Source organism: Uranotaenia lowii, chromosome 3 (genome assembly GCF_029784155.1).
Source record: "Uranotaenia lowii strain MFRU-FL chromosome 3, ASM2978415v1, whole genome shotgun sequence".
In the NCBI taxonomy this organism is placed as follows: Eukaryota; Metazoa; Arthropoda; class Insecta; order Diptera; family Culicidae; genus Uranotaenia; species Uranotaenia lowii.
The window spans coordinates 299,363,667-299,386,805 of NC_073693.1; the positions used below are offsets into that span (position 1 = coordinate 299,363,667).

A 23,139-nucleotide genomic window follows, 5' to 3' on the forward strand; every position below is an offset into this window, starting at 1 on the left:
TCGTGAGGCATGTTTTTTCGGATTTTTTTTCTTTCATGCTGAATAACGCGAAAACTTGTAACTTTAGCTGTATATAATGTTCTAAACATATTTTACTGACATTACAAGGTTTCTTTTGATGTAAGTTTTGTTTAAATCGGTCTAACCCACCAAAAGTTATAACGATTTTAGCTTGTGGTGTCAAATTGACACCACAAGTGCTGATTAGGGTAATGAAATCTAATGCGGATGAGGGTTAAAGAAGTATTAACCGTATCTTTCCGAAATGATATTTTATCCATTTTAGCAAAGGCATTTTAGCCAAAACACAATGTGAAACGTTACTATTAAGGTAATCGTTATCTTATTTTAATCGCCGCTGGGATATATTCTTATTTAATTTTTGGCATTTCGGCGAGTTGTGAAAATTCAAGGTAGAATATTTAGAAAGAACATGAAAGTATTATAGGTGGAAAGATCAAAGCTAGAGCGCTTTGGGTAGAACAAATTGAATAGTTGGTGAAAATGTGAGCAGGGCTTTTGTTTTGTGAACAGCTTTTGAACTACTTGCGTGATTCTTTGCCGCGCGCCGTTTCAATGTTGATAGGAAGCGATGAAGAAACGCATCGGATATATCCACATTGAAACACGGACGGGTCGAACACAGTCCTATCAACATTGAAACGGCGCGCGGCAAAGAATCACGCAAGTAGTTCAAAAGCTGTTCACAAAACAAAAGCCCTGCTCACATTTTCACCAACTATTCAATTTGTTCTACCCAAAGCGCTCTAGCTTTGATCTTTCCACCTATAATACTTTCATGTTCTTTCTAAATATTCTAACTTGAATTTTCACAACTCGCCGAAATGCCAAAAATTAAATAAGAATATTAAGGTAATCAGAACGAAATAATACTCAAGATTCAGCGTATCATATTTGATTATGCGGGTGGTTCAACTATATCAGGGGTAAAGTTTTAACATTGTTGGCCAAAAATTGCATTCAAAGTTCACAAAATGAGGTAACTGTACTAAAACTTTGTCACCGTGAGCGGTGAACGGATTTTTGTTCTAAAAAGTGGGTTATGGTTTACTCAAAGCTGTGTAGTTCCGCTTTAACTTGTTTACAGTAAAATCCATCTCCATCGCGATCGCCGGCCGGGGAAAAAGTCGCGAATCACTGCGACTTGCATGCAACTCGTCGTATCTTTTGTGTGCAGTGTGTGGTTCAGTTTCTGGTTTTGGGCAAAGGTGATATCATGGATTTAAATTTCGGTGAAATTGTGGAACCTTCCAGTCGAGCTTTCTGGGATGACTTCGACGAAGGCCAAGAAGAGGATGCAGCTCCAGTGGAACCGTTAGTTTTTAGTTTCGTTTGATAGTTTTTTTTTAAAACTTAGTTTTGAATCTTAACAGATTGAACTGGGAGTGGATGAATGAGGATGGCATCGAGCACAAATTTGAAAAGATTCAACATCTGCTGATTTTGGAGGGACAGGGAATCTTGGCCTTCGTTTCAACAGCAGTACTGAAGGGCAAGGTACCACTGTGCCAGCTAAGCAATGGAACAACGAGAATATACAATTTAGCCGAAAAGCATTTGATGGTGTGCGTTTCGGAAGAAAAAGAACTAAACTCGTTTGGAAGGATCACAGAAAAGATGGGACCATGGTTACTGTCTGCAGAACAGGTATCCGCTGTAACTATTGTGCCGAACGTCATGCATAAAGGAACTCCTGATGTTGAGAAGGAACAGGTCTGTTTTTTGCGCGCCGTCAACGGACAAGTTAAAGAGATTCGAGAATTAGAGGCGCCTAATGTGCTAACGGGTCTGGCAGCAGGTGCCCTTGGGTATAGGAAATTTCACGACAAAACAGCATCTGCTTACGCATGTTATCTCGATTCCCCAACATTAGATTCCGTTGCCACCAAGCCTATCCTGAAACTGCTGAAATCTCTCTCCATCGACTGTGATGAAAGTTACGAACTTAAATTTCGGACAAGTTCCAATCTTTACATGTAAACAATAAAACTAGAGCGTATGTTCTTAAAACTAGTATGGTTTATTTTTGTTTGTTGGTGGCTTGATATTTTCAGCTTTGAATTACACTTTTCAAAAATATTCAACAATCATATCATGGAGAGGAACCATGGTAAAACTTTCTTTTCACACATTGTTTCGACTAATAATTGTCGTCATATTTTCAGTACATTTCCCGGATTCCACTAAGTCAAAAAATCAAATGTAAACGAACGAGCAAAAATAAAAAAATAAAACTTCGCCCTGCTGTCGGGAGCTTGTTTCCGCTTCCTGTTAGTCGCGCGAAACAGCAGTCCTTAAAAAACGGTTCTCTGGGTTGAACTCGGAAGTATTCCCCCTGTCCCTCGGACATCGGTTGTTTGGAGAAGGGCTGCGAGGAACAAACAACAACAACAGCGACGAGGGGCGACTGCTCATGTGGATCAACCTGCTGCCGTCGCCGTTCAGGCCATGTAGATGAAGGTGTTGATGTCGTCGTCGTCTCGCCGCATGTACTTGTGCTCTATCAGCCACTCGAGCTGTTCCTTGATCATCTTCTTCGACGGTAGGAACATGTTTTTGAGAATGTCAACCAGCTCGGCCTGTAAAAGAGAGTTTCTTTTAGCATATGACCACCGGGTATTTAAAATTTTGTTTTAAATTTACTAAATCACGATTCTGTAATATTTTAAATTTTTGTAAAAATAAATCATTGAATGCTTCCTAAACTACAACACGATCTGTCCTATAGTTATGTGCTACAACGGCTTTAGTTAAAATATTTTCAAACGATGTTTTTTTATGAAACGGATCAATTTTTAATTAAATTTAGTTGAATTGATTTCCAGATCATTCCAGGCCCGAAATCGATCCGAATTCGTGCGATGAATTCGATTGAAAGCCACATTTTTTGTATAGGGTAGTTGACATAAAAAATCCCTATAGGAAAAACTTTGAAATCACCAAAGTTTTCTCTCCCGGAGGAACAGCAAGCCTATTTTGAAAACAGATATGAGGAATTTGGCTTCCTGAATACGAATCTTCTGTCAGATTATGACCACTGAACCACCAAATATAATAATTTTGTGTATAAAATTAAACTATTCTGCGTAAAAAAATGTCCACAATTCATAAAATAAATTTAAGGTGATTAACTCTTCATTTCATGTTTAGAAAACTTTTTGGCATCGAGTTACATTCTTCGGGTGAAATATTTGTCCCAACTTAGGCTTTAAGAAAATCAACCATAAAAAACAATCGGCTAGTGATGAAAAAAAGTTATTGATGAAAAACCAGTATTTTTCGTTCCTCCCGGGCAAAATAGCTTAAAATTTTATTCACGTTTGAGACTCAAGCAACCCCTCCCTATGGTCAGATCTTCCTGAAATTTGGCATGTGTCCTTTTGGTAAGCTAATAAATAATTTTGACTTGGAGCGAGTGAGATTTATCATGTTTCATTCTTCCTATACTTTGATAAGTATACTGTAGTTCGTTAAGTTATTAAAAACTACAAAAAATACTGTTATGGTTAAGTATCCATAACTTCTTCAATTTTCAACCGATTTTGATAAATAACCACTTGAAATCTTTGTTTTAAATTGACATTCAAGCGCAGAAGAAAATCAGATTTTTTTTTTTTAAAGTTACCATCGAGTCTAAAACTTTCGCTGAAACAAAATTTTCTCTAAAAAAATGCGTTTTTTATAATTTTTTCTATCATAAAGTCACTAATATCAACAATACTGTTGATCATACGCAAAAACAGTGTCGATCGATAGAAAATTTATTCACCTTCAATATGCAAAAGAAGGATTTTAAATTACTGTAATGCCGTCCGAGATATCTTAATCTAAGTAGATGAACTTTTTTTATTTTTCCAAAATTTCATATTTGGAGCATAACTCAAAAACGGTTCTACTGAGATTTTTTGAATTTCATTTTCGGATTCAGCGCCCGAATTTACATTAAAAATGACCTTCAGTTTACTAAGTTAAAAAATGCTGTAAACTAGTGTAATTAAAAGTAAAAAAAGGTAAATTATAAAAATTCTTCTTAACTTCTTGTCTACTGACTTTCCTGTGCATTGCATGCAGACGATGTCTCTCAAACTGTTCATCGTGTCCGAGGAAGTTTAATGAGCGACGCTAAGTTATTTACCAAATCACGACTAACATTTACTTCCCTATCCTTCTATAATTTTCATTACTTTCATTTAATATTTATCCTTTATAGAGACATTTAGAATCTCTCCACACTTCACTAAGATTAAAATTCAATTCAAAAGAAATGTGGTAACTCACCTGCAGAGCAGCGTTGCTCAGCCGCTTGCGCATCTTCATGATTTTGATGATGGCCTCCTGGGTTCGCAGTATCCGCAGCTGTACGATCGACTGGTTGTCCTCTTGCTGGGATCGTTCCGTGCTCAGCTGCAGCCGACCAACCAGATTGACCTTGCCCCGTCGCTGTGGTTTACCGTTTTTAATCAATGCAAACTCCTGGTTGATCCAGAACAGAGTATTTTCGGTGAAATCTTTCGGATTCGCCACGGCCGGTTCGTATGACAGTAGCTGCCGCTTGAGCTTCGGAAAAGCCACCAACGACCACAGGGTGCGGCGCAGCTCCGGATCCGGCAGTTCCGTTGCGAGGCAAAGGTTTTCGTAGGAAACCTTCTCGTTCGGACGCTGGTTCCAGGCGAACAGCACCGCCATCTGGAATGTGGTCACGTCTAGATCGAAGCGACCGGAGTTGTTCGCGAATGTGATGGTTCCGTTGCTCATGTGATGATACCACAGTAGCTTCCGGCCGGAATGTTTTTTCTTGTAGAATTCTTCCACCTCCGGAATGTAGTCCTCCAGTTCTAGCGGCAAGCTAACCGAAACGCGTTCGGAGCCCCGGGCCCACGCACCGGCATTGAGGATCTTGATGTTGATGGCGTCATGGCGGGTAGTTTGAGCCCGGAACTGAGCGTTCAGATCTTCACTAACCTGATGGTGAGATGCTTTGGGAATTAAATAATTATATATAAAGATGTACAAAGTGTCCTTACCTTAATATCCTGGAACATTCGAGCTAGTTTGTTAACATAATCGGCAGGCATACCAACTTCTCGGAGCCATTCGACCATGTCTTCCTCCTTCTCACTGTCAGCACTCGAGTCTAGTATAAGTCTAGATTAAAAAAAATACATCAATCTTAATATCGTTCATTTAAAATGATCAAATATTGGGTACCTTCTCGTGAGATGCGCTTTATGGTAGCGCATGAAGACATCCTTATTGCTTACGTATTTGAGCACCAGCAGTACGTCCTTGAGACGAGATTCGATCTCCTCCGTGGTTAGCCGTTTGCTGAAAGGAGTCCTCCGTAACAGCATGTCACAATAGTTGGCCAAAAGCTCCGGACATTTGGACTCCGGAGTTGAGGACTTGATGCCACGGGCCATCGCCGTGGCAGAAGTGGGAAGCTCCAGCTTAAAAACCGTAATGTCGTTGACGACCGTTTTGAATGCTTTGTCGCGTGCCGTCAAGAACCGGGGATCGTCGTTGAACGCTTCTTTGACCAGGTTACTAAACCGACGGAACAGCTCTAGCAACCGCTCGACATATTTCTCTGAATCTTGAGTAATAACATCGGCAGCTGCCACCATATCGGCCAGTCCAGCTTGAACGATATGGTTCTCCAGATCCCGAAGCATTGGATCGACTCCACCGGCAACTCGGTCCAACAATCGGAACATTAGCTGCAGACGTTCTGTTTCCCGACCTTCGATCAATGGAGGGCATTCGGCCAACAGCGTGGGCAAATGATCTCCGATGAGCACTGTAACGCAGCACTGAGCCAATGCAGTGATGCTCCCCGGTTCCAAATAACGTTCTGCACGAGCCTCTTCCTCCCTTAGCTTGGAATCAGCATACTCCATAAACGCTTTCACACCATCTACCTGCAGCTGTTCGCTGGCCTTCAATCGATAAAAAGCAGACGTGGCCTGCAAATAAGCTGCCTCAAAGTTCTCCCTATAGATTTCCAGCTTGTCTTCGGTGTTCGAGCACAGGTTGACATAACTTTCACGAACGCCTATGACCAGTTGCGAATCAAACGCCTCACCATTCCTTTCGGCGTGAACCAATTTCATTGCTGAGTCCTGCAGCCGATGTTTGATGTTCATAAATATACTTTGATTCCAAGAATCCAGCATCAGCTTCCTAACTATGCTGTCGTCCGAATGATTCGATTTTTTCGACGAACTTCCGCCCGAATTTACGCTAGATGATTGACTCTTACCCTAAAAACCAAAGAAATCTTTATTTTAATAGATAGTCCTTGAAATAAATAAGTTGTAAGAAATTACCTGCAGAGCATTTTCCAGCTGCCAAAACGGCAACGGCAGATAACTGCTTTGGGTGAAGAATTTCCGCCACTCGACGATGTACGCTTTCAAAAGTGCCTGTTCCTCCCGCTGAGCCAGCACGCGACTTTGGGCCTGCTTGATGAAGGTCACGATGTCCTCCTGGAGGCAATCGTGGATCTTGGCCGGGCCCTTGTCATCCCACAGGCACACCTGATGGACGGCGTAGAACAGCTCCTGCCACTCCGAGTGCGTCACCGGTTCCTGTTTCAGCAGTTTTAGCACGATCGGCCGCATCTGGGGCCATTTCTCCTCGAAAGATGGTTGGTTGGACTGAAAAATGGGAAATGAGGAGCTTATTTCCAAGGAATTTGTTTCGGTGTCCAAAGTATAGATCCAAAAGAGGGTTAAAAAGTCCATAAAGTCGTCCTCTCGATGGATGAATTCAAACTAGAAAGAAAATGAGTTATTCCGAGCCCGAAAGTTGCTTCTCTCTATTGCTTGCCGAAAATCCACAGAAACATTTATACACCGAACGGAAGATAGCAGCATGGTTTGTTGAAGAAGTGAAAAAGTACCACGTGAAGCATGGCAAGAGCACAAAGGACTTAAAGCGCCTTAACACGTTCGTCGCCCAAAAAAAAATCTCAGAGCATGAAAGTAAAGCGAGAGAGCTTCAGATTTACAACGCGTGGCAGAACTGAGCGGCAACCTTGCTTAAGAGAGCCGTCACCCATATATGGGTGACGTGGCGACGAACGTGTTAAAGTACGTCGAGGCGAAATAAAGGGTGATTCGGTCAAAATTTGGTCAATATCAACTCGAAGTATTTATTTCAATTTTGCATTTAAAAAACCTGAACAGCCCTCATTTTGAAGGTGTGTGTGTGTAGAATGTTGCTCCTATTTTGATTTTGGAATTCATTCTTCAGTTGTCAAAATGCCGTCCAAGGAAGAAGAGCAGCGTATCACAATTTTGCTCGCGCATCGCGAAAATTCGAGCTACTCGCACGCAAAGCTGGCAAAATCGCTAAAAGTTGCCAAATCAACCGTTACAAATGTAATTAAAGTGTGGAACGTTTCTCGACAGCCAGGAAGTTTAGATCAGGGGGAAATCGAATACAGGAAGCCGTTGAGACGACAAAGAGAGATACCGGTAGTTTAAAGCGAAACTCTAACCTTTCTCTCCGAGATGCCGCAAATAAGCTGGGTGTATCGTCTACAACCGTGCATCGAGCCAAAAAACGAGCCGAACTATCGACTTACAAGAAGGTAGTGACTCCAAATCGCGATGATAAACAAAAAACGACGGCCAGAGCGCGATCTCGGAGGCTGTACACGACGATGCTGACGAAGTTTGACTGCGTGGTAATGGACGACGAAACCTACGTCAAAGCCGACTACAAGCAGCCTCCGGGACAGGAGTTTTATACGGCAAAAGGAAGGGGAAAGGTAGCAGATATTTTCAAGCACATGAAACTGTCAAAGTTCGCGAAGAAATATCTGGTTCGGCAAGCCATCTGTACCTGTGGCTTGAAAAGCAGCATTTTCATAGCTTCCGGGACTGTCAACCAAGAAATTTACGTGAAAGAGTGTTTGAATAAACGTCTGCTGCCTTTCTTGAAGAAACACGGTTGTTCCGTACTGTTTTGGCCGGATTTGGCATCTTGCCATTACGGTGAAAAGGCCATGGAGTGGTACGCCGCCAACAACGTGCAGGTGGTTCCCAAGGACAAGAACCCTCCCAACACGCCAGAGCTCCGCCCAAATGAGAAATACTGGGCTATTGTCAAGCGGAACCTAAAGAAGACCAAAAAAACTGCTAAGGACGAGCAGCAGTTCAAGGCAAACTGGCAGCGAAGAAGGTGGACAAGGTGGCTGTACAAAATCTGATGGCAGGGGTTAAGCATAAGGCCCGGCAATTCGGATTTGGAAAAGCGGAAGCCTAACTGAATATTTTTCCTGAATTTTATACTCATTAAACTTGAAAAAGAAATTTAATTTGATTTTTTAAATAAACGATTTCACCGATTTACACTTGTTTTCCCTTGACCAAATTTTGACCGATTCGCCGTTTAGTATTTTCCTTCGACATTTCCACACTTTTCCCCAGTGTACCAACCTCGATCGGACAACAATCTTTGACGGAAATTTTTATGAGCGACTTGGAAGATTTGGAAAAAAGAGAAAATCTTTTCTTGTGTCTGGTGGCTGATGATGTGTTGATGAAATCTTTGTCTCGGTAAAGGAACATTACCTCACGCAGACATTATAGCTTCTAAACTTCAAACACAGCTCGATAACATTCACAGTGGAAAAGAAAGTTGAGGGAAAACTTCCTTTACTTGACCTCTTAATCTCAAGGAAAGAGGACAACACCATCAAAGTTGGAATATATCGGAAATCAACAACTGACCAGTTTTCCCTTACAAAGGTGGGTGCTATGGAAGGTAACATTCATCAGCAGGAAATCGTATTCAACGAATTTTACTTCATGGCTCGGAGAAACTCTCTTGTCAACTGGCAGGGCAGATGGGACGAGGATGAGTTGGGTCGGTGGCTCCACTCGATCATCCCAAAAGTAAGCCTTAAACCCTGGTTTAATAGATTGAGCCTGAGTCGGGATTTTATTCGTATATTTTCCCTTCTCATGTCCAATCATTATTCCTTGAATGCGCCCGAATAGAATTGTACAATGAAAAAACCATGAATTCCATATTCACAAACCATAAATTTAATGGTTTACACAATGCTTATTATCGTCCACTATACCGTGAATGCACATTGGAATTCATAGTTTCCGACCATACATTTCACTGTTTTGGCGAAAATAACCATGAAAAAGGGGTATTGTTATGCAGCGTGACCATGAAAAAAATGGCGATTTCCCATACATTCGGAAGCTCAAAAATATGAAGTTCATTGTCATAACAGCTTCCACTTTTTCATAATAAAACCATGAAAATACGTTTATTTCCATTTTTCTAACGAAGCTGGAAATCTAGGTTTTTCTATGGTGTGTAAATATAGTTCTAACCGTGAAATTTCATGGTTTTTAATGATCAATTGGAATAGTTTGCTCAAGTTATCACTCTTTTCAAGGAATTTTATTCACGATAAGTCGTGCATTTGATAAACTAGGCTTACATTTATTACAAAGCACGATCAATCATGAACAATATTCCTTAAAAAGAGTAATAACTTAAGCAAACTGATTAATTAAGATTGAATTATTGCAAAATCCCTTGTTAAAAAAATAAAACAAAATTCAAAATAATATACAACATACTTATTTGCATATGTATTGAAGTTGTAAGGAAATCACTATAATTTTAAAAACTTTTTCTAAAAAATTTCACAATTTTCCGCTATTTTTTTACACTTTGATTAATACCTGCACCACGATCGGAACCCGTTCTATGTGTTATCAGCACAGCTCCAACCTGCCGCAAGTACTGCGTGTTCTTTTCCTTGGTGGACCGGAAGCCACTTTTCATGCAGCCTGCATATGCGACAGCAAACCCAGTAGAACCGGATCCTTCGCGAGATTGTCCTTCCTTCACGTAGATGGGCGGATACAGCAAATTTTTGGCGGCTCGTTTTCCTCTGCTGGCTCCGCCAATCGTCCTCCCGGGCATTTTGTTAAAGCCGTGGATCAGCATCTAGAGGAAGAAAATATGTTTAAAAAATACAATTCGAAAAAACGTTATCAGTTTAAAACACTACTCACCATCTAAGATATTCTGTCCGAAATCATGAAAGTTGACCGCAAAAATTGTTTGCAAAAATGGCGCGCACAAACACGAATCTCTACACGATGATTTGAAAGTGTGTAAAAAAAGCAAAAATTTACCATGTTCTTTTTGGTTTGGATTTACATTTTACCATGAAGTACATTGTAACAATCATTATCACAAGAAAATTATGGTGATACTGTCCTTCTGTCATTTTCGTAAACTATGAAATATTTTGAATTAACAATGTTTTTCACGGTGACTTTAAAAATAATGGTGGTTTCAAAATTAAACGCAGTCGAAAAATATTTAGATAATACGATGAAATTAAGTGTTAAATTGAAATTCATTGTTCGGTTATTTTAATACCATGGTCTTTGCTATTCGGGCGGTACTCTATCGTATAAATATTGCTGGCAGCAATTTAGGCGGTTGCAGCCTAGGTTACCATGACATCGAGTATATTGTTTGGTCGTGTGAAGATCACCTTGTCACCAGAGCGAATTTCATAGATTCGTTTCGGGCCCGAGGAACACCATCCGACGTTCCAGTGAGGGATGTGTTAGCTGTGATGGATTTGGACTAAATGTTCGAAATATATCTTTTGCTAAAAGCTATTGATCTTCATCTCTAATTCTTTTTATTTTTATATTTCCCTTTCTATCCCCCTGTTTCTTTTAAACAAGTGTTAAGCTAAGCATACAAATTGTAAAAAAAGCAAAACGAGTTTGGCTCCTTAAAGCCTAAAGGTATGAGCCCTTTCAAATAAAGAATTTACAAAAAAAAAAAACAACTGACCGGTACATAACAGCCGATTCGAACCACTTTGGCGCACTAACAAGTCGCCTTGCTTTTGATGGCCCACCGCCTCTAAAATATTGTATACCGATTGGCATAAAGTCATTTGGCATAATGCCTTTTGAAATGAAAGTTGTTTGGCATAATGGCTGTTTCGCATAATGGTCGTTTGGCATAATGGTCGTTTGGCGTAATAGTCACTTGTCATAAAATAAAAGATAGAGTAGAGTGGGGCAACGTGAGCCATGGGGAAATGAGGACCACTCTGAATATCTCAGATGTGTGTTGAAAAAAAAAAATCTCAATCCAACTGTCATCGCCGTCGCATACACAACTCTCTATTTTCACTCTCACCTAAGCCACCGTCAAGACAACATCGTTTCCTGCTAGGCTCTTGTGGATACGGTTTTGTTCGCGGATATCGATAGCGTTAATTAATGGAAAATTTTTACATTGTGAAAATTCATCCCTTATGGTGTACAAAGGGTGTTTCTCGTCAGTGTAGTGAGGAAGACTAAAAATACCAAAAACCTGGATAATCAGATGAGTATAAAATATGTTTCTTTGAAATATTCTACAGTAGTCGGATAACAAAAATATATGTTAGAATCTAAATTTGTCTATCAAGATGGCGGGCACAAGCCATGTGCTCATATGATTAAAAATACTTTTTGGTTTAAAATACGGCTTTATATGATTGATGTTGTACTCAATTGATTAATAATAATTACAATTTAACGGTTGATTTACTTTATTATTATATTTAAAAACAGTTACATTAACTAATTATTGATACTGATTTAAACAGTATCTTTCTTTCATTTAGAATAATTCACCTTCAATGATATACATTTTACCACATTTTACTATTGAATTTTATTATTATAGAAAATAACTATCATACAAACACATAAAATTATTAGTTTAAATTGATATTTCCTTTTGATTGCCTAATATGTTAATTTTTTGTTCTTCCTTGGTGATCGTAAACGAATACTACCATGGAAGAAGATTTTAGGGGATTTGATGATCCCAGAGAAAAAGTTAAATTTCTGAGACGTAAATTAGAACAATCTAATGACAATGAACAAGAAAACACGACTAACAACAAAAAAAGAAAAAGAAATAGAAAAAACAGAAAAAATCAAGCAAAAACTGACATAAATCTGAGTAAACAAGATTCGGACATTACATTAATGGACTCGGATTTAACATCACAGGATTCGGAGATTGCATCTCAGGAATCAGAACTCAGTATTATGGAAGAAGAGAACGACAATGAAAATTTGGAAATTATTCGAAAAGAAAACACAATACACGAAAAATCGGAACCTACACATAAAATGAACACAAAAATGACAAAACAAAAACAGCAAACACAAAACACAGAAGGTTGGATTAAAAATACACACTATACCACATTGTTCATAGAAAAAGAAATAAGCGAATCACAAGATCCCAAGAACACCAAAAATAATTTTCCGCATCCTATGATGGTAGCAAAAATGTTACACAGCATTGGCATTAAAAATTACCTGGATTTAAAATCAAACGGTGGGGCTAAATTTAAAATAACTTTTCAAAAACCAAAAGAAGCTGAAATGCTTCTAAACTCTAAACTTCTTAAAGAAGAATTCAAATACAAAGTTTATGTTCCTAATATATACAAGGAAACAATTGGTGTCGTAAAAAGTATTCCACCAACTTTGACAGAAAAAGAAATATTTGAGAACCTAGAAAGTGGTAACATAAATATTTTTAAAATCGAGAGAATCAAGAGAATAGACAGAGAAAACAAAAAACAAAAATCATTAATAGATACTCATTCAATTAAAATTTATGCTAAAGGACAAGTTTTGCCACAAACTATTAAAATTTATGGAATAAATGCTAGGGTGGAACCATACTACTACCCGCTTAAGCAATGTAAAAAATGTTGGCGGTTCGGCCATAAGGACAAAGTTTGCAAGGCTAAAGAAAGTTCTTGTGTTAATTGTAATGAACACCACAACGAAGATAGTTGTATATCTCTCCCACTTTGTAGAAATTGCAAAGAGCAACATAGGGCAGACGATAGAAACTGTAAAGAAAGACTAAGACAAACACGAATCCAAAAAGAAATGACATTAAATAAACTCACTTACTTCGAAGCAAATAAATTATATCCCAAATACTCAAGTGTACAGCAAAGATTAGATATAGAAAGAGACTTTCCAACTCTACCAAATAGATCGAACACAAATTTGGAATCAAATAACAATAGCACATATGCTACACAAATTTTGAATTCTCCAATTAAAAAAACATCTAATAAGCAACAACCAACGATTTTGGAAACGGCAAATAAAACTAATGAAATGAGCAATATGATAGAACAAATTAAAAATGAAATAATCAAGCAATTAGATTTACGTAATCTCATGAATAAAATTAAAACTATCCACGACAATTTGATTGATGGTGTTAAATGCAAAGACTCAATAGAGAGAGATATTTTACTCATCAAAGTCAGTAAAGATTTAAATGCTATTATAAATCCTGAAATTTCATCTTCAAATGTTGAGATTACAATGGATGCTGATTAATTTTTTAAAAATAAAATATAAAAAAAAACAAAAAAAAAAATTATTAAAATCTAACAATTAGAAGCTAGATAATAGTATTAATGATACAGGTAACCAAAATGGATTGTGAAAATTATAAGGATTTAATAATATTACAAAGTAATATCAATAGTATCAGACCCATGGACACACGAGAGCTTCTAAAACAGTACCTTAAAAAACATGACGTAGATATAGTTTTATTATCAGAAACTTGGTTGAAACCAAATGAAAAATATAATTTTCCAGGATATAATTTAGTCACTCAATCGAGACAATCAGGTTACGGTGGAGTAGGCATCCTAATTAAAAAGAATATAATTTTTGAAAATATTAAAATAGATAAATCAGACCCAGTAGAAGTGGTAGCTATCAGAACAATTAATACATCTTTTCCCATACTATTAATATCAATTTATATACCTCCATATCCAGTCAACAATAATAATATTAGAACACCCCTAGTTAAATTAATCCAACAAATAGAAACCATGGGTTGTGAAACAATTCTGGCTGGTGATTTCAATGCGCACCACCAAATGTGGAATCCTTATCACGTCAACTGTCCTAGAGGAGAATTAATCAGCCATTTAACCGAAAATACTAATTTGATAATACTAAACGATGGAACACCAACATTAATTAAACCCCCAAATACCACACCTTCGGCAATAGATTTAACGTTCACAACCCCCACGATAGCTTCAAAATCGGAATGGAGTGTATTGAACGAAGATTTTTTTAGCAACCATAGAGTCATTAAAATTATCATCCAGAATTCAACGAAGACAATTCCAATCAATAGAAAGATCGTAAATAAAAATCAACTTTTAATAAATTTAAACAATCTTCAACCGGAAATGTTTCATGAACCGGAAGATATAACGTCAATATTCAAGGAGCAAATGGATAAATGTTCTTTTGAAATTTCAGAAAATTCAAAAAAAAATCCCAAAAAGTGGTGGACGAAAGAAATTGAGTTTTTGTTAGCGAAGAAAAACAATAAATTAAAATTTTTCTTAAGAAACCAAAACGATAGAAATTTTATAGAATACAAAGAGGCGAGAGCAAAATTAAAAAAACAAATAAGGACGGAAAAAAGAAAATCTTGGAAAGAAACAATTGAAAGTATAAACAATGACATGAATAGTAAACAACTCTGGAACACAGTCAAAATAATAAGTGGAGGCAGACCTGCTAAAAACAATATATGGCTGCTTAATGACTCAAATTTAAGTAATAATTTCATGAACCTGAACTTTCCTAGAATAGAGAAATCAATCCAATATCGAAATAAAACAACAAATGAACAACTCAGTATAAATTTAGAAGAAATTAAAAAAATCCTGAGAGCAAAAAAGGATCATTCCACTCCAGGTCCAGACAACATATCGTTTTATATATTAAAAAATCTAAAAGTTGATCTCTTAATAAGAATTGCAGAGTTACTGACAAAAGTATTAGAAACAGGCAACATTCCTGAAGATTGGCGAGAAACAAGAATTGTACCAATTTTAAAATTAAATAAAGATCCATTGATTCCAACATCATATCGTCCTTTATCTATGATGTCGGTTCTATTAAAGCTCAACAATTTTACAGTTAAAAATAAATTAGTAGACTACCTTACCGAAAACAAAATCATTCCGCAAACATCTTTTGGATTTAAGAAAAATACTTCAGCAGTCAACTGCATTAACACGGTAGTATCCGAAATACAAGAAACAAAAAGAGACGGTGGAGTTATCATTGCCACTTTTCTAGATCTCACTAAAGCTTTCGATAACGTAAATATAGAAAAACTTCTAGGAATACTTGAGAACGAAAACATACCAGATCAAATTACAAATTGGATCTACCACTATTTAAAAACTAGAACCACTATTTTGACACTCCAAAATGGAGAAAAAATAATCAATAAAACGAACAAGGGTCTACCCCAAGGATGTCCCTTGAGCCCCATATTGTTTAACATATACACGAAGAAATTACATAATCTGATGAGAAATGATATCTTGATACAGTTTGCAGATGATTTCACAATATTAGTTAGAGCAATAAATGCAACAATAGCAGCTAGAAATACAAACACTATTCTCAACAAATTAATACAGGCATTCAAAGATTTAAATTTAGAAATTAATCCATCCAAATCAGCTTCCATTATATTTACAAATAAAATTCCACAGACAATCAATATAAAAATAGAACAACAAGTAGTAGAACTGGTACAAAATCACAGATTCCTAGGTATAATATTAGATCATAAACTCAAATTTAAAACCCACATTCAAGAAACAATAATTAGAGCCAAACGCAAAATCAATATTTTAAAAATGATAAGTAGAAGAAAAAGTGGAGCTCACCCAGCACAAATGTTGCAAATAACAAAAGCTTTAATCAAATCTATATTAGACTACGGAATAACTGTGTATGCAGCCACCGCGAAGACTAATTTCCAAAGACTAGAACCAGTCTTACTCTTAACACTTAGACTTTCAACGAGACTATTACATACAACTCCAAATCATGTAGTTTTCCAACAGACAGGAGAAATTCCGCTTAAACTGAGAGCGGAGTGGCTAGCATCTAAAGAAATAACAAAAATATTATATTATAAAAATAATCCTATCATAGAACATCTCTCAGATCTGATGTTAACGAATACAACATATAAACACTATAGTTATCTTGAAAAAGTAGCATCAGAGAACAGTTATCTTTTCAGACAGTTAGCCTCTGAAGTAAAAGAAACGACTAGCAATAAAATAATAATTAAAAATAAAATAGACAATATCACTAAAAAGGATTCATCGAAAGAAAAACAGAAAATTATGATAACAGAACTTAACAATAATCAATATAAAAACCAATATAAAGTTTTCACTGATGGCTCAATAATAGAAGAAAAGGTAGGCTACGGATACTACGATCCTCAAGAAAAGGTGTCCTATAGCGGTCGACTTAAGCCAGAATACACTATCATGAATGCGGAGTTAATTGCCATACAAGAAGTACTTAAACATCTAATCAATAAAAATATTAATGAAATCGTGATTTTTACTGATTCTCAAAGCGCCTGTACGCTGCTGAAGAAACACGTAACAAACAACCATATAGCTGCAAATATTAAACAAATTATAGAGAGTAGTACAATTAACAAAGTTACCATCCAATGGATCCCAGGACACACGGGACATCTGGGAAATGAAAGAGCTGATATAGCAGCAAAACTTGGAACAACTCGAACGAATATTGAACACTTTCTTCTTACCAAAGACGATTTATTGATAGCATTTAAAAGAAATTTACTTAAAGAGTGGCAAAGTAAATACGAAGAGCAATCACAAGACAAAGGTAGATTTCATTTTGAACACACAAAAACAGTATCTTTAAAACCATGGTTCAACAATACAGATTTGTCAACACTTGATACGATTATTCTTAGCAGATTGAAGTCAGGACACATGACCACAAAAGACAGACTTGCAAAGTGGAATGTTATAAGATCAGATCTTTGTGAGAATTGTGGTACAGTAGATAACATCAATCATATATTATATAATTGCAAAGATTTCTCCAATTTAAGAAAAAAATATGTTTTCCTTGAAAATCAAAAACCATTAATAGATATTCTAAAAGAACAAAACATAGTTGAATACCAAGAACTATCTGACTACATACGGAATACAAAAAGAAATATATGAAAATACTTTAAATAAATCAATTAAGAATTCTGAATCATGAAACTGACCTTAGAGCACTAACCCCACTGTACGGGAATGAACGGTCGTTTTAAAATAAACACGAATACTGTTCAAAAGATAACAGCTAAAATATCCACAAGACCTGGCTTTATGGAACGATAGGTCTGAGCCATAAAATAAGAGAGGAAAAAAAAAACTCTATTTTATTTCCTCATCTGGATTTGCTTTAAAATAACTAAATGAATTATGAAATTTCAGTTTTGGGTCAACTCATGAACTTTGCACGTTATCTAGTCAATTTTGATTTCGTGGCCCATAATACCCCCAAATTTTTTTATTTACAGTCCATACGCAAATGCCCGCACCTCGGCCTTAACCCCGGCCATAAGATTCTGCACAACCTGTGAATCAACCATTTTTTGCATGTAGTCCCATACTTTCTTCAGTTCCTCGACTGTCTTCACTACCTTAGGTCGTTTAAGAAGGAGCTGGAATATTTCGGCACGAAATTGACCTAATCGTCCGTATAACACTTCAGCACGTTCTTGGAGTAGTGGCATGAGGCCAAATTCGACCAGAAGATTGTTGGGACGTTGGGGGCCTTCCGCTTCCCGCACGTGCAGATGGCTTGTCAAACCAGGAATTTCTTCGCAAATTTGGACATCTCCTGAGTGCGGACTTGCTCCGAAACGCTGAACTTTTCCTTGGGTTGCCGGGGTTCTGTTTGAAGTCGGTCTTCAAATATGTTTTGTCGTCCATGATGCAGCATTTAACTTTTGTCAGCATGTTGAGGTACAACTTGCTGGCACGGATTTTGGCAGACTTGTTCTGCTTCTCGTCGCGATTAAGGGCCTTTTATACTTTGAACGTTCGAAGCCCAGTCTTAGTTTTGGCCTTCTGGACAAAACTTCGGCTTAGGTGCCGCTTCTCAGCCACATCCCGAACGAAGGGTTTCGGTTGAAGGCCTCAACTACACGGTTGATTTTTTGTGTTGTACGGAATACTTTTTCCTTCACTTCTGGGCTTCCGATCGGTGGTCAATCGTTCCTTGAACCGCTTAATCACTCGCAACACCGCGGAATTCGCGATTCCCAACGTTTTAGCGATGGAACGATGCAAGAGATCCTTGTTCTCGTGATGAATGCGCAAGATTTTATAACGCACAAGCTGTTCTTTCGACTCCATTTCAGCGAGTTTTGATCATAGGACTTTAAAACTTGCAGGATGTAAACAATGCACTATGAACTAAATCCACCCAAATTTTCATTAAATTCTACCCAACGGTTAAAAAGTTAGAGCCATTTTATAGCGTTGCAATTTCATCGTGGACACCCTTTATGTCCCACTTTGGGCAGTGGAAAGGAGAGACTTGTTCTGGTTGGTGGTAGAACTAAGAATACTTTATTTTCTATTTTAGCATCCTATTTATAGTAAAATCATCCCTATGGTTACATATCTAACTGTTTATTAATTAAGTGTATGTTGTTATTTGTCCCATCGATTGCTACGATTAGACAAATCTCAACACTTTACGCTTTGCGTTGCGGATCGGAAATGTTAAATTAAAAAAAAAAAAAACTAATGTATTTCAATTTTTAATTATATTTTATGTTATTTTATGAAGGTTTATATTTTTATGTCAAACGACCATTATTACAAACGATTTTATGCAAAACGTCTTTTATGCCAAACGGCGTCGGAGCCCTGTATAATATTCCCAAAGAAAAAGCAGAATTTGAAGAGGAAAAACATAAAATTTCAGGGGCTGGTTTTTTAACCGGTTTTGACAACAAATTGGTCCTCAAAATACTCCGAAAAAAGTACAGAAGTGATGCAACCACTTTCAGGCCAAAGAAAGAAAAGCCCTATAGAGTCAGCCTGCCGTTCCATCTGAAACTAACGGGATTAGCAAAATTGTTTCTCAACACGGTTTGAAAACAGCATACAAGAGCAGCAACACCCTCAAGAATCGGTTGGTTTCCCTGAAGGATAAGATTCCGCAAGATAAATCTGGAATCTATGAAATTTCCTGTAAGAGTTGCCCGGCTGTTTACATTGGCCAAACTGGTCTCAAATTTATAAAGAACATAGAAATGCTGTAGACAACAGGATCAACGAATCCAGCGTAGCTGGAATCTATAATTGGTTATAAGAGGCTTCAATACCTAGATGAATTCTACTACATGTAGAATGAAAAAGTAAAAATGATTTAACGATAAAACAATTAGTTTAATTTTGCAGCCAATATAATCGAACCATTATTCAGTCTAGCAAACGAAAAGTAGGTGGTCTGGGTACAGAGAAATTAAGCAACCTAAAGAAGGACCTTGCAGTAAGATGTCGAAGGTCGGAATAATATTTACATACCTTCAACATAGTCGCGGTTTGTTGTTTTTTTACGTCTTCGCTTCACTAGCTCGGAGAAGGTGGTTGATTTGGACTTGGAACTTATCACTTTTCCTTCAGCGGCTTGCTGGCTGCCTTAGCACCAAAAACTAGGTCAAGTTATGACGAGGCAAGGGGAGTGAAGGAAAAAATGATCCAATGCCTGGACCTTCGCTTTAGTAGATGTTTCAGGTTTTCCGGATCAGCAGGTAGCTTCCAGAATCATCGCGTTGGAGTTAAAAAACATTACTCATCGTTTTTTCCCGAATGGGGAGTCTTGAAAATCGGACTATGCCGTTCCAAAGGGAGACTGTAGATTGAAGAAAGAAAAAAAAAACACTAGCGATCCAAGACGAGACGCGGTTCCGTGGAGCGATGTAGAAATCCTCTGCGGGTAGAGGACGAGAGTTTATTCGATATTTATCACACCTAACATCGGACCGCCCCAGACAGCCACAGAACAGATGCGTTTTTCGACGGATCACGAGCCGTAATTGGCACACCCCAACCGATTACTTAACACCGCGATACCCGAATTTCACTTTGTACAGCTAGTTGGAACCCAAGCGAGCCAGAATAAGGCTAAAAAATTGCTATTTCACTGTGTGGTACAACTCTGCCGGAACGGAGGACTTTTTTCGCGACACTTTCTATTTTTGACACTTTACCTGCTTGCTTGTCGTTTTTGAATGTTTTCATCTCGCTGTTCGTTTTGCGCTTTCATTTCGCTCCCATGATGACAGTGCTGCCAGATTAAATTCTTTTTTTTAGTACAAAAATCCATCTCTAGAGCCCTATTTACAGTTCGAGTGAAAATGAACGTGAATTTTTTTTTTATTTTAACACTAACTCGAAAACGCTACACAACTAGCATGTGTTACATGGTGGAATCGATAGTGAATGGTTGAAAGATGAAATTCCAGCGGGACTCGTTCCTTAAAACCATCTAGAACTGTTTTTAATTCTGATTCCCCTGGGTTTTCACCGCGGAAATTTCGTCATGGCGGGAGAATAAAAAAAAAACAAGTTGCAAATGAGTCTACAATATAAGCTGCACATTGCTCCTCCTTCTATCTTGAATTTCACTGAATAAGATGTACATACTTCGAAAAAATAAGAAATAAGAGAAGAATAATGAACATTTTGAACAAACTTTCTCTACAACTCCTGTCAATATCCTTCTACACACTTCATCCTTTTGTAAAACATCCAGCGAATCTATAATATTCACCCTGAAAAAAAGTTGATACAAAAAAAATTCGTAATTTGTGTATCTGTTTTTTTTTTTAAATTGTTACTTTACTATTTGAAGAATTTCTCGTTCTAAATGGATTTTTTTCTAATGAAAATAATACTCACGTTGTTGAGACATGTAGATGAGAAATGTATTGACATTTTAAAATTTTTCCTTTTTAACCGCTAATGCCGATAAACTAATTAACAAACATAACTAACAGGTATTAAATTATTCATCGGAGAATTCTACTGAATCGTGATTTGGCAATTTACGGCGTGTTCGTAAACTGATTTGTTTGGGTGATGCATCGATTTGTTTGGTAGATGTCAAATCACCTTCTAATGCTTTTACATACAGTTTGTTTAATTTACGAACGCCAGCATCGATAGAAAAAATCACTTCGATAGAACAAATCAATTTTCGAACACGCCGTTTGTGATATTATTTTTAATTTTGAAACACAATTTTCGTTTAAAATTTTGGTTTAGTTTTTTCAATTTCTTAATATGAAAAATCAACACTCTAAATTGTGTACAGTATGCAAAAAAAGTTTATCCACCCCCAGTGAAAAACTAGATTTATTCCAAAAAACCCTACGGAAAATTAAAGCACAGTTAATTGTTGTTCAGTTTATTATTGTTTATGTTAAAACAAAGTCAATTCATCCAAGTTGCAAATGAAAAACATATTCTGTTGCATTTGAGATATGATGTTAAAAAAAAGAAAAGAAATAACGCAAAAAAAGTTTATCCACCCCTCTGGCTCACATGGCTTTAGTACTTTGTGTGACCTCCTTTGGCTTCAATAACTGCTTGACAACGTCGTGGCATCGATTCAACAAGCTTATTTCCGGGGTTTTTTTTGTCCCATTCAGTTGAGATTACCTGCCGCAATTGCTGGATGCTTGTTGGTTTTTGCTCCTGAACTTTAATTTTCAAAATTGACCAGAGATGCTCGATTGGATTAAGGTCGGGAGACTGGCCACTCCATAACCTTGATACGCTTGGTCATGATTCCATCGATGAATTCAAGTTCTCCAGCGTCGGATGTAGCCATAGATCCTCACACCATGACTCTACCTGCAAATGAAAATCAAAGTTATGCTCAGTTGGCTGAAAAATCAATGTATGTTAAGTAACGCACCACCGCCATACTTGACTGTAGGCCGCAAACACTCCTTTTTCAAACTTTCACCGGTTCTTCGCCATTTTCTTGTGATACCATCAGACCCAAATAGCATTACTTTCGACTCATCTGCCAAAACACCTTATTCCAGTCATCACTGGGCCATGAAATGTGGTCCAGGGCCCATTTCAATCTTTTTTTATATTTTTTTATATTTTGTTGTAGTTGTTTTATAAATTTACACAGTAAGTTGTAATTTAACTTAAATACGCGATGGGAACAGCATAATCCGGATGCGATGTCCCATGGCGTGACCGGGCAGGTTGGTGCGGAATCGGGCCCTCACGCTGCCACTGTTACCGTGCGAGCGGGTAATCTTGCCCCAGATGGCGCGGATGTTGGACTTCTTTTCGGCCGCTCCTGGTGCGTTCTTCTTGGCCTTGCCACGGTACACGTACACGCACCGTTTGCCGATGTAGAACAGGGCATTCTTGCGGTTGCGGCAACCCTCGACCTTCAGGATGGCGTGGTTCTCGTGCTGATTGCGCAAACCCCGCTTGTACCCGGTGAAGACGGCCTTGGCCCATAGACGCCCGTAGCTCTTCTTCTGGTAGGGCAGTGCCGTCTTGAGCGTACGCTGGCCCTTCGGTTTGTGGGTACGGGCCAGGATGGCCTCCTTGGTCTGGGACTTCTTGATACCCTTGGCTGCGACCGGAGCGGCGGCGGCACCTTTGCCAGCGGCCTTACCACCGGCTGCCTTCTTGGCGGCGGGTTTCTTCGCTGTGTCAGCCATTTCAGTCTATCTTCGAAGAAATGTGTCCACTTAGCATACACGATGCCGGAAAAAGACGGCGGACAACCATGGCTTCTTAAGCGCTACTCTACCCTTAAGACCTTTCTTATGAAGACGATTTCGCACGGATTGTGATGTCAGTTGAATGGAAAATTCGCTTTCAATCTGTTTCGCAATTTTCGGAGCTGATAGTCCGCGGTCCAGCTCTGCCTTCTTCACGATAGCTCTGTTAATTCGGCCTGTAGTCTTTGAAGAACGCCCCGATCGCTTAGCTGGTGAGATTGAACCACGCTGTTTGTACCCCTGAACAATCCTAACAACCGTATCTTTATTAAGCTGGACAATATCGGCAATATTACGGTAGCTTTAGCCGGTTTTGTGATGTTCAACAATCAAATTTCGGATGCTGATCGG

The 23,139-nt window shown here is 37.9% G+C and overlaps 3 protein-coding genes across 3 annotated transcripts; 1 reads left to right on the top strand and 2 right to left on the bottom strand.

Annotated features, from left to right (window-relative positions):
* Positions 1-1,184: 1,184 nt before the first annotated feature.
* On the top strand, positions 1,185-2,034 carry LOC129755359 (uncharacterized). The gene is made up of 2 exons (XM_055751805.1): positions 1,185-1,335; positions 1,395-2,034. The coding sequence occupies exons 1-2, from the start codon at positions 1,238-1,240 to the stop codon at positions 1,999-2,001; spliced, it is 705 nt and encodes a 234-aa protein (XP_055607780.1). The 5' UTR covers positions 1,185-1,237; the 3' UTR covers positions 2,002-2,034.
* On the bottom strand, positions 2,023-20,242 carry LOC129755349 (cullin-5-like). Its single transcript, XM_055751792.1, has 6 exons — positions 19,553-20,242; positions 6,348-6,677; positions 5,230-6,281; positions 5,046-5,166; positions 4,300-4,983; positions 2,023-2,600 (listed from the first exon to the last, which is right to left on the bottom strand). Exons 1-6 carry the CDS (start codon positions 19,559-19,561, stop codon positions 2,463-2,465), a joined length of 2,334 nt encoding a protein of 777 aa, XP_055607767.1. The 5' UTR covers positions 19,562-20,242; the 3' UTR covers positions 2,023-2,462.
* Positions 20,243-22,151: 1,909 nt separating this feature from the next.
* LOC129755366 (60S ribosomal protein L35a-like) lies at positions 22,152-22,785 on the bottom strand. Its single transcript, XM_055751817.1, has one exon. It carries the CDS (start codon positions 22,723-22,725, stop codon positions 22,195-22,197), a length of 531 nt encoding a protein of 176 aa, XP_055607792.1. The 5' UTR covers positions 22,726-22,785; the 3' UTR covers positions 22,152-22,194.
* Between the last annotated feature and the right edge of the window lie 354 nt (positions 22,786-23,139).

Bases quoted from the DNA above. Each gene is read 5' to 3' on its own strand.
- LOC129755359 (XM_055751805.1), top strand. From the start codon at position 1,238: ATGGATTTAAATTTCGGTGAAATTGTGGAACCTTCCAGTCGAGCTTTC. The intron at 1,336-1,394 runs GTTAGTTTTTAG...GAATCTTAACAG, and splicing joins GATGCAGCTCCAGTGGAACC to ATTGAACTGGGAGTGGATGA.
- LOC129755349 (XM_055751792.1), bottom strand. The intron at 5,167-5,229 runs GTACCCAATATT...TTTTTAATCTAG, and splicing joins AAAGCGCATCTCACGAGAAG to ACTTATACTAGACTCGAGTG. The intron at 2,601-4,299 runs GTGAGTTACCAC...TCTCTTTTACAG, and splicing joins TGAGCAACGCTGCTCTGCAG to GCCGAGCTGGTTGACATTCT.
- LOC129755366 (XM_055751817.1), bottom strand. From the start codon at position 22,725: ATGGCTGACACAGCGAAGAAACCCGCCGCCAAGAAGGCAGCCGGTGGT.